The sequence below is a fragment of the Carassius gibelio genome, chromosome B21, assembly GCF_023724105.1.
Source record: "Carassius gibelio isolate Cgi1373 ecotype wild population from Czech Republic chromosome B21, carGib1.2-hapl.c, whole genome shotgun sequence".
NCBI classification, from domain to species: Eukaryota; Metazoa; Chordata; class Actinopteri; order Cypriniformes; family Cyprinidae; genus Carassius; species Carassius gibelio.
The window spans coordinates 16,836,641-16,849,988 of NC_068416.1; the positions used below are offsets into that span (position 1 = coordinate 16,836,641).

At 36.1% G+C, this 13,348-nt stretch overlaps 1 protein-coding gene across 1 annotated transcript; it reads left to right on the forward strand.

Moving 5' to 3' along the window:
* The first annotated feature begins 3,550 nt into the window (after nt 1-3,550).
* LOC127986425 (centromere/kinetochore protein zw10 homolog) lies at nt 3,551-13,292 on the forward strand. Its single transcript, XM_052588670.1, has 16 exons — nt 3,551-3,758; nt 4,540-4,674; nt 4,766-4,867; nt 5,067-5,144; nt 5,375-5,534; nt 5,800-5,955; nt 6,058-6,252; nt 8,492-8,628; nt 8,706-8,888; nt 8,971-9,209; nt 11,438-11,509; nt 11,591-11,754; nt 12,104-12,234; nt 12,337-12,468; nt 12,548-12,750; nt 12,901-13,292. The coding sequence occupies exons 1-16, from the start codon at nt 3,654-3,656 to the stop codon at nt 13,022-13,024; spliced, it is 2,316 nt and encodes a 771-aa protein (XP_052444630.1). The 5' UTR covers nt 3,551-3,653; the 3' UTR covers nt 13,025-13,292.
* The last annotated feature ends 56 nt before the right edge of the window (nt 13,293-13,348 follow it).

The window sequence follows — 13,348 nt, forward strand, 5'->3', positions numbered from 1 at the left end:
TAATATATCTTACAAAATATACAAATGTTATAAAATATTGTTAATAAAGATTTTTAAATATTTTTACATTAACAAGTTTTAGTTTCATATATTTCGTCATATTCCTCATATATTTGCCATTTTATATATATATATATATATATATATATATATATATATATATATATATATATATATACACACACACACATATATATATATATATATATATATATATATATATATATATATATATATACACACACACATATATATATATATATATATATATATATATATATATATATATATATATATATATACACATATATATATTAGGCCAAATCCTTTGTCAGTATCCACAAAACACTGCCATGTTAATTATGTTTCAAAAGAAGTATAACTCTCTGTCAAGCAATAGTTTTTGCTTTTAAATAATAGTTTTATCTTCCTCTCTTAAACATGTTTCAGTGGGTAAGAAGCTTTCAGAATGGCCTGTTACTAAAAATAAGCACATACAAAGAGCAGCTACAGTTTCATGCATTTATATGAATTGTTTATCTACACAGTGAGGTAGTAGTTTTCACATGATGTCAAACACTCATAGAAACGCCCACCTGAAGGGCAAAACGAAGCTTTGCTCCACTGACCGGCAGTTATTTTTACACAGTTTGCATTAAGTGGTAGTGTAGGAAAACACAGATATTTAAAGGTGAAATTCAGTAATCACCTTATTGATGATGTATATTTTATATGGACCCAGAATATAAACACAATGTGCAAAGTTTCACGTTAAATGTTTTCCCTTAGAAAACCATTATAACGAAAACACTGAACCATTAAGTGTATTGCCTTCATATTCCGAGCTCATCTGCTTGCCTGTGTAAACTATAGATCATTAATATAGTGATTACTGAATTTTGATCTTTTAATATTACTGTTTTAAATATATTAAGGTGCTTGAAGTGTTTTTACACCATTTGACGCACTGTTTAATGATTGAAATATTGCCACGGGTGCTTAATATGGATTGCAAATGGCAAAAACGTGCATTTTGTTCACATACCTTTGTTCACATAGCCTACCTATTAAGGGATATGTTTAACACCGTAATGGACTTTTAGAAATATATTAAAAAGTCTCAGCAAGTGTTAAATAGACTAGCAACATGCTACAAACATGAAAAAAGCATGCTAGCAACACTTAGCTAATTTGCATGCTATTAATGCAATGAAACAGGAAGTTGCTATAACTCAGGTATACAGTGTCTAATTTGCCCCAAGCGTAACATGACTGATTAGAGTCCTGGCCTGAACATATCGACATGCCAAGATTCAGTAAGAATCATGCAGAACCTGATTTTACCAAGTGAGACATGTTCCTGGGACAACATCGTTGTTGACCCTGGAACAACATTGTGATTAACCAATCATATTTGAAGAACCAGTTTTTAGATTTTGTGAAGTTTACGCTTAAAATCAGTGTTTGGTGCTTGTACATCAGTGTCATTCATCTATCATTTCCTCTGATTTTAGGGATTACTAATGGTTAAGGTTAGGTTTAGGTGTAGGGATATGGTTAAGAATATATTTTTGGAGTAAAATGTTGTTCCAGGGTCAACAAAATATGTTGACCTAGGAACACATCGGACTTGGCAAAATCAGGACGTGCAAGAATCATAGCGCCACCTACTGTCAACAGGACATGACATGTTTAACACTGTGATGCACTATTAGCAATAGGCTACAGTAAAACATTCCACTGTGTGCTAAACATTCTAGCAACACTTACTAAGTCCTAAAGCATGCTATAAATGCCATCAGACAGGAAGTTGTTGTAACTCATGCATACAATGTCCAATCTGTTTTGTTTTTTTGTTAACTACACTTGTTTGATTAATGCCTATGGCATAGTGTTGATTTATGTTTAACAAAATATAAAAATGTTGTGTAATTCAAATAAAATTAGTGAGACATATTCTATGCCACAGTGTCAAATTGCTATTATATTCATCAAAAGAAATGCTCCAATCTGCATTTGTTTTTTCCATCATTTTTTTGTAAAGTCAGACTGTGCTTTCCCATCTAAAACTGAACATTCTGTGTTATTAAATAGCAAAGTGTGGAAAAAAGATTAAATGAAGACAATTGGATATTTTTCATACATCTGTATTAAATCATCAGAAAAAAAAAGTGCATCACCACAACACTTCATGCCTGTTACTCCCTGGATTAATTTACAGAATCAGACGTAACCTCCTAAATTTAATTAGAATTTGATCATGGGAATGATTGTGTTGATGCAACAAAGTACTGCTCTGCACAGTGGATTGTGGTCTTCTAAAGCTACATGGGAAGCATTTAAGAAAGATAAGAAGCACTGGAGCCATCTGGTTAAGTTTCAGAAACATGTCATCATATTATCAGGATTATACTCTCCTATTGCCCTGCAGAAAATGAAGAGGCTTTTTAACTGTTTACTTTTTACTGTCACCTACTGTCTGTTATGCTACACCTTCATCAGTAGGTAACAGAATAGTTTTAGAGAATAGGTGCTCAGTAAAGGTGGCAAAGAGTGAAACCTCAACGTCCAGTCCTCAAACAAGGTAATCGACTAGAGCCATTGTCACAATGCTCATTTACTTAAACTGCAGTATTACACATGCTAACAGTGTGTATTTTAAGATAAACATTATGCATTGGTTCAATTACTGATGTGTTAATGATTTGATGATTGCATGTCTGCTACAGTAGATCTCCAGGCCACAGAAGAGGGTTCTGATATTCATTATACACTGTGTCATATGTGAACATTATAAAAATCTATATCATAACCTATATACACTATGCGGGTTAGGGTGCCTGCCTGAGATGGTAGCTCCACATGAGGATGGACATGGGTGGGATGCCACCTCCCTGATCTTTGACTCATTCCCTTTGGTGGGGGTGATGGCCGTCAACATAATGGCTGAGAAGTGACACAAACTTCAGACTTGTCACAACTTGTTAGCCTGCTGGTCTAAGGTTATTAAACGTTCTGAAGGCTTACCCAGATTCACTTTAATGATGTCTCTGTACATCTATTTGATACCACTTGTTAGACAAAGCTACCAAAATAAAAAATCTCCATTTCACACACTATATGACAGTAGTAACGTTACCCTAATTCACTCAGATGAAAATCTAAATGTCATTTCTTTGTTATTATAATTTTAAACCTTTTATTTATTTTTCTTACTCTTTTATATTCCAGAAAGCATCGTAGTTGTTGTTGTTTTCTGCCATTTTAATTTAGTGCAGTTGCTTTTCTATTTAAAGTGTGTTTACTAAGAATACACATTTTCACTCTGACTAGAAGCGAAATGTAAATTATTGTATATCCACTAAAACAAACAAAACAATCCAAAACAGTGAATACATTTCATTGTTTTTCAGTCTCGTCTGTAACCTGCCCTAATAAAATTACAGAATGACCCAATTGTATGGTTTAAAGCACCTCGCCGGGCAGCAAGCGATCATTTCTAACCGCCCCCCTTTTTAAAATCAAATACTGCTTTGTTTTTTCCTCCAACAGACAGAGACTCCCATAATCCCTTGCGCGCGGAATGGCGGGTCGTGGTATGAAGTGGTGAATTATTTTGAGCGTTCAGTCGTTTACCCGTTAACGTTATCGTCATGTCGTCGTTTGTGACAGAAGTGCTCGCCAGCTCAGGAAAGCTGGAGAAAGATGACCTCGCCTGCAAAATCTCCAAACTGTCACGGAAAGTGGAAGAAACGAAGGTAAACAGTGTATCGTTAGTTGAGTTAGCTAGTTAGCAGCTGTCAAACCCCAATAAAACTGAGTTAACTTAACGGTAAACAATAATTCATGTTACATTTAATAATTAAAAAATGCGATTATTTGGTTTTTTGGCACACTAACTCTTTTGGTAATAATGTTAGCATAACGTTACATTGACCGACCGTTAATTAAAGTGCGGCTCACACTCTCATGACATATGAAGTCATTTAAGAATAGCAAACGTGTAATAAGCTTCACTGGACAATAAAAACTTTGATTCATGTTTTATTCGAGAATAGAGCGGTACTGATGTGACACTTTCTGGCTCACGTGTTATGCTGCTGATATCATTGCCAGTCTGAGCTCTTTGAGAAAGATTAAGTTATGTGTTATTAGACTTGTTTTAGGCAACATTACTGTGTTCTTTACAGTCTTGAGACCGTGTTAACAACGATAATAATAATATCTGTCTTGGTTCTTTTTTTTACCCATCAAACTTGCCTTTTTGTGTTTTATTCTTGATTATGTTTAGAGATTTGTGAGATTTTGTGTCTAACGAGATCATTATATCACTTTCAGAGCTTTTTGTAATGTAATTAAATCTATCAAATGAAATGTGTCTTAGTCTTAATATTTGAATTGGATGATGAGTTTATCCTTGTATTCCTGAAAAAAATATTTTTCCATTTATATCAAAACCCTTTTTGTGTTTAAGCTTGTATTTATTACCGTTTTATGTTTCTGTGTCAGTTTTAACCTCCTTTATTTTTCTCCATGCAGGAAGAGGTTACAGACATGATAAATAAAAAATATATTGAGTTTATGCCCAGTATGGAGGGAGCAGAAGAGCTTTTGGACCAGGTTGAATCAGTTTCCAAAGACATTGATTTATTAAAAAGCTGCATTGAGAATGAGGTACCTTTATTTTACTATTAATAAACAAGTATGCGTTAGTTCCACACACACAAAAAAACAGTTTATGAAAACTAAGTGTATGCATTTCCAGGTTCAGCAGAATCTCCATGATGCCGTAACAGAGTATGCTAAGCTTAAACAGCAGCTAGAGAAAAATACTGCAGTTATAGACCTGCTCCAGCATCTCCAAGAGGTAATGCTACTGGGATTTTTGTATAGGCTTAGAAGATTTTCTGACCATAAAGCTAGACTTATGATTTAAAGCATGTGCATTCTTGTAATACAGTTGATTGTGTAATAACAGTTTACAGTAATTTGCCTGTTTATTTAAGTAAGGGCACATGGTTTGTGTAATAGAAACATTATCTGATTATTCTGATATGCTCTTATAGTTTGACACGGCAATAGAGGAGTATCACAGGGCCTTGCAGGAAAAAAACTTTGTGGTTGCAGCCAAACAACATGGAAAGGTCAGTCGCATTCAACATTAAATTCATTCATCATATTACTACCCTCTGAATTTACCAGGTTTATTAATTAATTGTATATTTAATGTTTTATATAAAACAATGAGGGCTTTTCCTCATCCTCAAATTTTATACATTTATTGGCATATCATGTAATAGCATTTTGGTCGATTAACAGCCCTATGAATTACTATACAGTGTCTTAATCACATATTCCTACTTGCATTATACAGGCACGAGCTAGTGTCGATGCCCTGAAAGCCTGGAAAGACACAGAGTTGCCTTTAGTTCATGCCCTCAGCTCAGAGGTCACAATACAGAGAGAGAATCTCATCTACCACCTTGGGGAAGAGTGGCAGAAACTGGCAGTCTGGAAACTTCCTTCCACTAAAAGTAACTAACTATATTTTACTTAAAACTGGTATGAAATGAAAATTCACCCTCTCTGTAATGCATTTTGTTGATCTCATTGTGACCAATTTAGGTTACAATTTGTTTTTTCTTTAGTAATCAGTTTCACTCCGGTATGTCACAATACAGAAGAAAAGCTCTGTTGCTGGTGTCTAACTGGAAAAAATGTTATCTTTAAGAACATTCTGTCTCTGTTCGGTGACCTAAATAGTTTTGATTTTTCTGTTTGTTTGTTTTTTTTTCTCAGCCGAGCTCACTAGTGTGAAGTCTTTCCTGAAGACAGCGCTTCATTTGAACAGAGGAGGTTCTAAGGGAGATGAATCTGTCCCACATGCCCTTCTCCCCAGCATTCTCCAAGCCCTCTTCATTCAAGGAGAGCTACATAAAAAAATTAAACTCTTTGGTACGAATAAGTTTTGGCGTTACAGCCCATTTGTACCTCTAGATCGATTTGTTCACATTTTAGTCTGTAAGTTGACTGCCTGACTCTTTGTCAATCCTTTAGGGCAAGTGTTGTTTAAGTACATGCTGAAGCCTCTGATCATATACCCCTCGTTGGTGGTGGAAGTGAGCAGTCAGCCGGAACAGGGCGCTGTCTTGAGCCTGCAGTGTACAGAAACCAAAGCAGAGCATCCAGATCCCAGCCAGGCTTATACCAAAGTGCTCACCGTGCTTAAAACACTACACGAACACCTTTTTGGTACGTTTTTTTTTTTGTGTGTGTGACCAAAAAGTTTATTTTGTTCACCATAGACATTGTAGTCATGATTAATAATTACAATTTGTACACTATGCTAGCGGTTATTAGTGGTTAATTATTACTATTATATAACTTTATAATGTTACATATTTATAATCATTTTTAATTAATACAATTATATAACTTTCAAAATGAAAATTCTGTCGTCTCAAGTAGGGATGGGCATTCGATTAAATTTTCTTAGTCGATCGTCGGGAGAATTAACGATCGACTATCGATTAATCATTAATATTTTTATAATATAATTAATTCTTTAATTTTTATAGTTAAAAAATGCAATGAATACAAAAATACAGTGTGTTTTTCCTCGGTGAGACCTTTATTACAAGATCAACTTGTGGCAGACAGTTAAACTATGTTCAGGCAAACCGAACATATATGCGCGTGCATGCAGTGCTCTAAAGCAGCGGAACCTGCAGCTGCTAGCAGGCGTTCTTAAACAGAGACCTCATTTGTTCCAAAACAATAATAATGATAAAAGAATCATGTTAAACAATAACATAAAAAAAAACATTATAAAACTTAGATCGGACAGATTTTGTCAAAATGTAACTCAAAACTATCCAAGCCAGAAGAAAAGGCCAGATATTAGCCTCCCTAACAATTACGCTAACTTAACAAATTATGCTACTTAAAGCCTCATGAAAAATAACTAACTTTAGTAACTAGCATACAACTTCTGCACGAGTCTACGGATTTTTGTTGAGAAATACCATATAAGCATGTTGACATGATCTGGTGTCAGACACGACCGCAACCTGGTGACCGTCAGTCCAGCCGCCGAAAACACCCACTCTGAGGGAACTGACGTTGCCGGGATGCACAGGACAGGTACATCATTTGAGTCGTTGCCGTGTTGTACTTAAACACCCCATCGCAATGTTTGCAGTTAACTAGTTCGCTTTTTAAATCAAAATGGTCCCACGCAACACTTCACCGTGACATCTTAATGATTATTCTTTTGAAATCAAAACGTAAGATCACAGATAACCGAGTAGGGTGTCAAATATTGCACCCTGGTGGTAAAATATTTAATTGCTGCCACACTACGTAACGCAACCTGCATTAGATTAAAAAAAGTGCTTTAGATTAATCGATAACAAATTAACATAATCGAAGAAATTCTTAACGATCAATTATCGATCGTCGATTAATCATGCCCATCCCTAATCTCAAGCTCATGTCTTTCCAAACTAATTTTAACTAAGGCATTATTAAAGGGTTAATTCACCCCAAAATGAAAATTCTGTAATTATTTACGCACCCTCATGTCGTTCCAAACCTGCAAGACCTTCAATCATCTTTGGAACACAAATGAAGATATTTTTAATGCATCCCGTGAGCTCTCTGATCCTCCATAGACCACAAGGATATTACCAAGATCAAGGCAGAAATGTATCCAGGACATTGGTGAAAAAGTCTGTGACATCAGGGGTTCAACCGTATTTTTTCTAAGCTTATTATGTTAATTACATTCTGGGGTACTCTCCAAAATGATGGGAAGATGATAACTCTGTGAGAAGAATTGCTGAATGTATTGTGTTGTTATGGTTTTCTTTGTGCACAAAAAGTATTCTATGTCCTTGTTAAGTTTCTGTGCTTTGATCGTGGTAATATCCTTGCTGTTTCTGGAGGGAGGGTCAGCGAGTTCTCAGATTTCATCAAAAATATCTTAATTTGTGTTCCGAAGATAAACCAAGGTCTTACAGGTTTGGAACGACATGAGGGTGTGTGTAACTAATGACAGAATTTTCATTTTTGGGTGAACCAACCCTTTAAAATATTCCATATGATTCAATCAGTTTAATCCAAGCTTTGCGAAGAGATATGGTTGCTTAATATATAAGAACAGATTTCATGTAGGATATTATTCACATTTAAACATTACAGAGACAAGTAACTTATGTTAAACAGCCCACAGCACTAGAACCAATCAGGTGTGTTCTAGCATGCACAATTGTCTGTGTTTATTTCATTCGGTGTATGTGAACTAACTCTTTATAAGTGTTACGGTGCTATTTGCATGTCATTGTTGGTCATGCATAAAATGCAAAACTGTTTTATACAAAATATAGTAGGGAGTCCCTAGTACGTCACTTTATCTAACAAGTGGTCTTAAAAAAGGATCTAAGTAGGCTGAGTATGGTGTGTGTGTGTTTTTTTTGTTTTTTTTCTTCAGATGTGTCTATAGATGGAAAGAAAGTGTCTGAGATTTTAGGAGACCTGATATGGGAGGAGATGTCTGAATGCATAATTCGTGAATGCCTGGTTCATTCCATACCAGCTAACAGTAGTCAGCTAGCTGAGTATAGTGAGGTAAGACTGCAAGGATCTATCAGCATATGACAACTGTGCAGCAGACTTTGTAATACAAAATTAAATTGTATTGTCAGGTCATTAAACAGACAGAAGATTTTGAGAGCAGTCTGAAAGAAATGGGCTACCTCGCAGGGGACTCAACGGACCTCTTAAAATACGCCAGGAACATCAACTCCCACTTTGCAAGCAAAAAATGCCAAGATGTCATTGTGGCTGCACGGAAACTGATGACATCTGAGATGCACAACACAGTGAAAGTAAGACCTCTTTAAATTCTCTTATTTAAATTAAGCTATTAAAGATTGTATTTAAAGGCTTCTATATGTTCTTCTCATCCAGATCACTCCGGAGTATAAGCTCTCTATCCCTAAACTACCAAATCCCAGTGGAGGAGAGAAGGAGAGGAAGGAGTCTAATAAGAAAACCGCCCATTATGATCAGCAGAGCCTGGAAAACGAGAAGCAGCTGAGTCCCAACACTCTCTGCCTGCCTGTGTGTCGCATTAGTGAGTCAGTGCAGCAGCTCATGGAGCTTGCCATTCAGACTCTGTCTGAGGTGGTGGGAAGCTCCCCCCAGTGGTATGTAGCAGGCATTACAGACACTATAATTAAAGGGATAGTTCACCCAAATAGCAAAATTATGCCATTAATAACTTACCCTCATGTTGTTCCAAACCCGTAAGACCTCCATTTATCTTTGGAACACAGTTTAAGATATTTTAGATTTAGTCCGAGAGCTCTCAGTCCCTCCATTGAAGCTGTGTGAACTGTATACTGTCCATGTCCAGAAAGGTAATAAAAACATCATCAAAGTAGTCCATGTGACATCAGAGGGTCAGTTAGAATTTTAAAACACATTTCGGTCCAAAAATAGCAAAAACTATGACTTTATTCAGCATTGTCTTCTCTTCCGTGTCTGTTGTGAGAGAGAGTTACACAACGGCTCGGTGTTCATCTTCAATTTTCTCTTCACAGCAGTTCAGTCAGTGTACTGTTGGAGTAAATGAATTACACCGGGATATTGGTTTGTTTTAACTCCGAGGAAGTGTCAGCCACATAAAAAACGTTAACAGCTTAAGTCATTTGTAGATTAATGCGCATTAGAGAAGCGAACCGTTTAAAACGATTCAGTTCGATTTGGTGAACTGGTTCAAGAAGATCCGGTTACATCGAATGATTCGTTCGAGAACCGGATATCACAAACTGCTTTTTGAACTCTCTATCGCAAAAGACATGGAAGAGAAGACAATGCTGAATAAAGTCGTAGTTTTTGCTATTTTTGGACCAAAATGTATTTTTGATGCTTCAAAAAATTTTAACTGACCCTCTGATGTCACATGGACTACTTTGATGATGCTTTTCTTACCTTTCTGGATATGGACAGTATACCGTACACACAGTTTCAATGGAGGGACTGAGAGCTCTCAGACTAAATCTAAAATATCTTAAACTGTGTTCTGAAGATAAACAGGGGTCTCACGGGTTTGGAACGACATGAGGGTGAGTTAATAGACATAATTTTGCTATTTGGGTGAACTATCCCTTTAAAGGGTTACTCCGCCCCAAAATGAAAATGTTGTTTTTAATCACTTACTTGTATGTCGTTCCAAACCCGTAAAAGCTTTACGATATATTTTACACAGATTTACACATTACATTAAGGCAATGCCTTAAAATCTTGAAGTCTTAGTCAATTTAAACATTTACTATTAAAATCAACAGTTGTGCTTGTTAACAGTTAATGCACATGAACTAACACTGAACAACTCTATTCTCATTAACTTACATTAGGAATAAATACTGTAATGTATTGTTCACGTTAGTTAATAGGCTTCATTAACTAACACTAACGGAATCTTATTGTGAAGTGTTACCTTAATATTAAACATCAATATTATTTTATATTATTAAATATCAGTATTATTTATTCGGTTCCATGCAACAGAATCAGATAGAGATTTTTTTTTTTTTTTTTTTTTTTTTTACTAATTATTAAAATAATGTATAATCCTATAAAGATATTATTATTAGTGAGCAGAGCGTCACGAGAGTAGCATCATTTTACCAGCATTGCCATGTTACGTAAAAGCTTTGGGAAGTCGTGGCCTAATGGTTAGAGGGTTGGACTCCCAATCGAAGGGTTGTGGGTTCTAGTCTCGGGCCGGACGGAATTGTGGGTGGGGGTAGTGCACGAACAGCTCTCTCTCCACCTTCAATACCACGACTTAGGTGCCCTTGAGCAAGGCATCGAACCCCCAACTGCTCCCCGGGCGCCGCAGCATAAATGGCTGCCCACTGCTCCGGGTGTGTGTGTGTGTGTTCACTGCTCTGTGTGTGTGCATTTCGGATGGGTTAAATGCAGAGCACAAATTCTGAGTATGGGTCACCATACTTGGCTGAATGTCACTTCACTATCACTATCACTTGGCTGAATGTCACTTCACTATCATTACAGCAATGTAGAGCTATTGCAGACAGAAACAAATATACTACAAAGAAATATCCTGTCGGTGGGTTATTTGAGCAGACTTAGCTTTTCCAGTGAGTACTATATGAGTGGTGCACATTCATAGAGTGGAATATTGAGTGGAGCAGTGATGAGGAGAGTGAATCCTGTGTGCTGAATACTGCTGGGTGGTGTGGCGCTATATCTCTCTTGGCCGAAAACCAAAAATGCCATTTTTGGCCAATAATATTCGGTGGCCGAGAATTCGGTGCATCCCTAGCAGATACTGTATGGATTTATGTCCATGTGGAAGCTCTAATTGCTGAACTTCATGAATATGTGGTCTTTTTCTTTTTTGCAGTGCAGTCCAGCTTTTCTACACAGTCAGAAACATTTTTCACCTATTCTATGATGTTGTGCCTACATATCACAAGTAAGCTGATGTATTTTTTTAAATAGCCATATTCTCAGTATATTGTTTGTTTTTAATGTGGTTCTTTTTTTCATAACTTAGGGACAACTTCCTGAAGTTGCCTCACTTGGCTGCAATCCAACACAATAACTGTATGTTCATAGCTCACCACCTCTTAACCTTGGGTTTCCAGTTTAAACCTCACCTTCCTTTGAAAGATGGAGTTGCTTATTTTGTAGACTTGGTCCCAGGCTTCAGAAGACTAGGTGAGGGCACACTGACATTTTATGATACTGTTCAAATTGGTCCGTAAGAAATTAATACTTTTATTCAGCATTACAATTAACAACAATCACAACAATTCAGTATAGTTCATTTCAAAATTAAATTAAACCAAATAATGAATAATTGAATAATGAATAATTTCTGAAGGATTGTCACAGGAATAAATTGCATTTGTCATTTTAAATTATAACAATATTTCACAATATTACTTGATACAATAAATGCAGCCTTGGTGAGCATAAGAGAAATTTTTCCAACCTCAACCTTTTGAACAGTAGTGTACATAGCAGTGTTCAAGATGAGATGCTTATTTTTTTTCTTTATTTTAAGGTGCTCGGTGCTTTGTGGCACAAATGAACGTTCAAAAAGCTGAGATGTTGGAGAGACTGTCCACTGCAAGGAACTTCTCCAACTTGGATGATGAAGACAATTACTCTGTAGCCAGCAAGGCTATCAGACAAGTATGATGAAACACCACAAATTCACTGTCCTTGAATGAACAGTAGAGGGTTTTGTGCCTAGAGTGCTCGTCACTGAAGTTTTATTGTTATCGTTTATTTTAGGTAATTCATCAGCTGAGGAGGTTGGGAAAAGTTTGGCAAGATGTCTTGCCTGTGAACATATACTGCAAAGCCATTGGGACTCTCCTCAATACCGCAATTTCAGAGCTGATTAACAAAATTATGATGTTGGAGGTAAGGCAATACATAATGCTGTTGTTTTTGGGGACAACAATTAACTGTTTGGGGTATAAACTAAGTGCTCTCATTCCAGGACATCTCTAACGTGGATGGTGAGCGACTGCGAACACTATGTCAAACCATCATCGAGGAAGGGCCGCTGGTCTTCAATCCATTGCCGGATGAAAACAAGAACAAAAAATATCAAGAAGAGGTTCCAGTCTATGTTAAGAAATGGATGACCTTAAAAGAGATCTCCATGGTGCTAAATGCAAATCTACAGGAGATTGTGGACCGGTGATACACATCTTCTTTTATATATGGTTTATTTTATAGGATCTTGTCTGTAATTGCTTTATTAGCTTTTCATTATTTTATTTAGGATTATGTATAGAGTTCATATATTTAATTGGAGCTCACGTTAAACATATTTTTCTTCTTATTTAGGTGGGCAGAGGGGAAAGGCCCTTTGGCAGTGGAGTTCTCCTGTAATGAGATGAAGAGCCTTATTCGAGCTCTGTTCAAGAACACAGAGAGACGAGCAGCAGCCCTCGCTAAAATCGTTAAATAAACAACCAAAATACCAATGCAAAATAACGCTACTTGATGCTTTTCCTTACATGTATTGTATTCTATATTTTTCTATTTTGCTGAAAGATGCATTACAATAAATGCTTTTCTAAGCACGTGCCTGCTCTCTTATCAGTATATGAATTAATACTTGGTTGGAAAAATACCTCAATAAAATGCAACAATTGCATTGTCTTGTTTTATGCTGATAAGTTTTTCAAATTACTGTGTGTTTATGGAAGATATAAAGTGGGGGGATTTAACGACACGAGGGAGTTTGCGTTTTATTTATGGGTATATTAAACATTTAAAGGATAAATAATGG

Excerpts from the sequence above, each read along its gene's own strand:
- LOC127986425 (XM_052588670.1), top strand. The coding sequence starts at position 3,654 with ATGTCGTCGTTTGTGACAGAAGTGCTCGCCAGCTCAGGAAAGCTGGAG. Across the intron at positions 5,145-5,374 it reads CAGCCAAACAACATGGAAAG|GCACGAGCTAGTGTCGATGC; the intron begins GTCAGTCGCATT and ends TGCATTATACAG. Across the intron at positions 11,755-12,103 it reads CCCAGGCTTCAGAAGACTAG|GTGCTCGGTGCTTTGTGGCA; the intron begins GTGAGGGCACAC and ends CTTTATTTTAAG.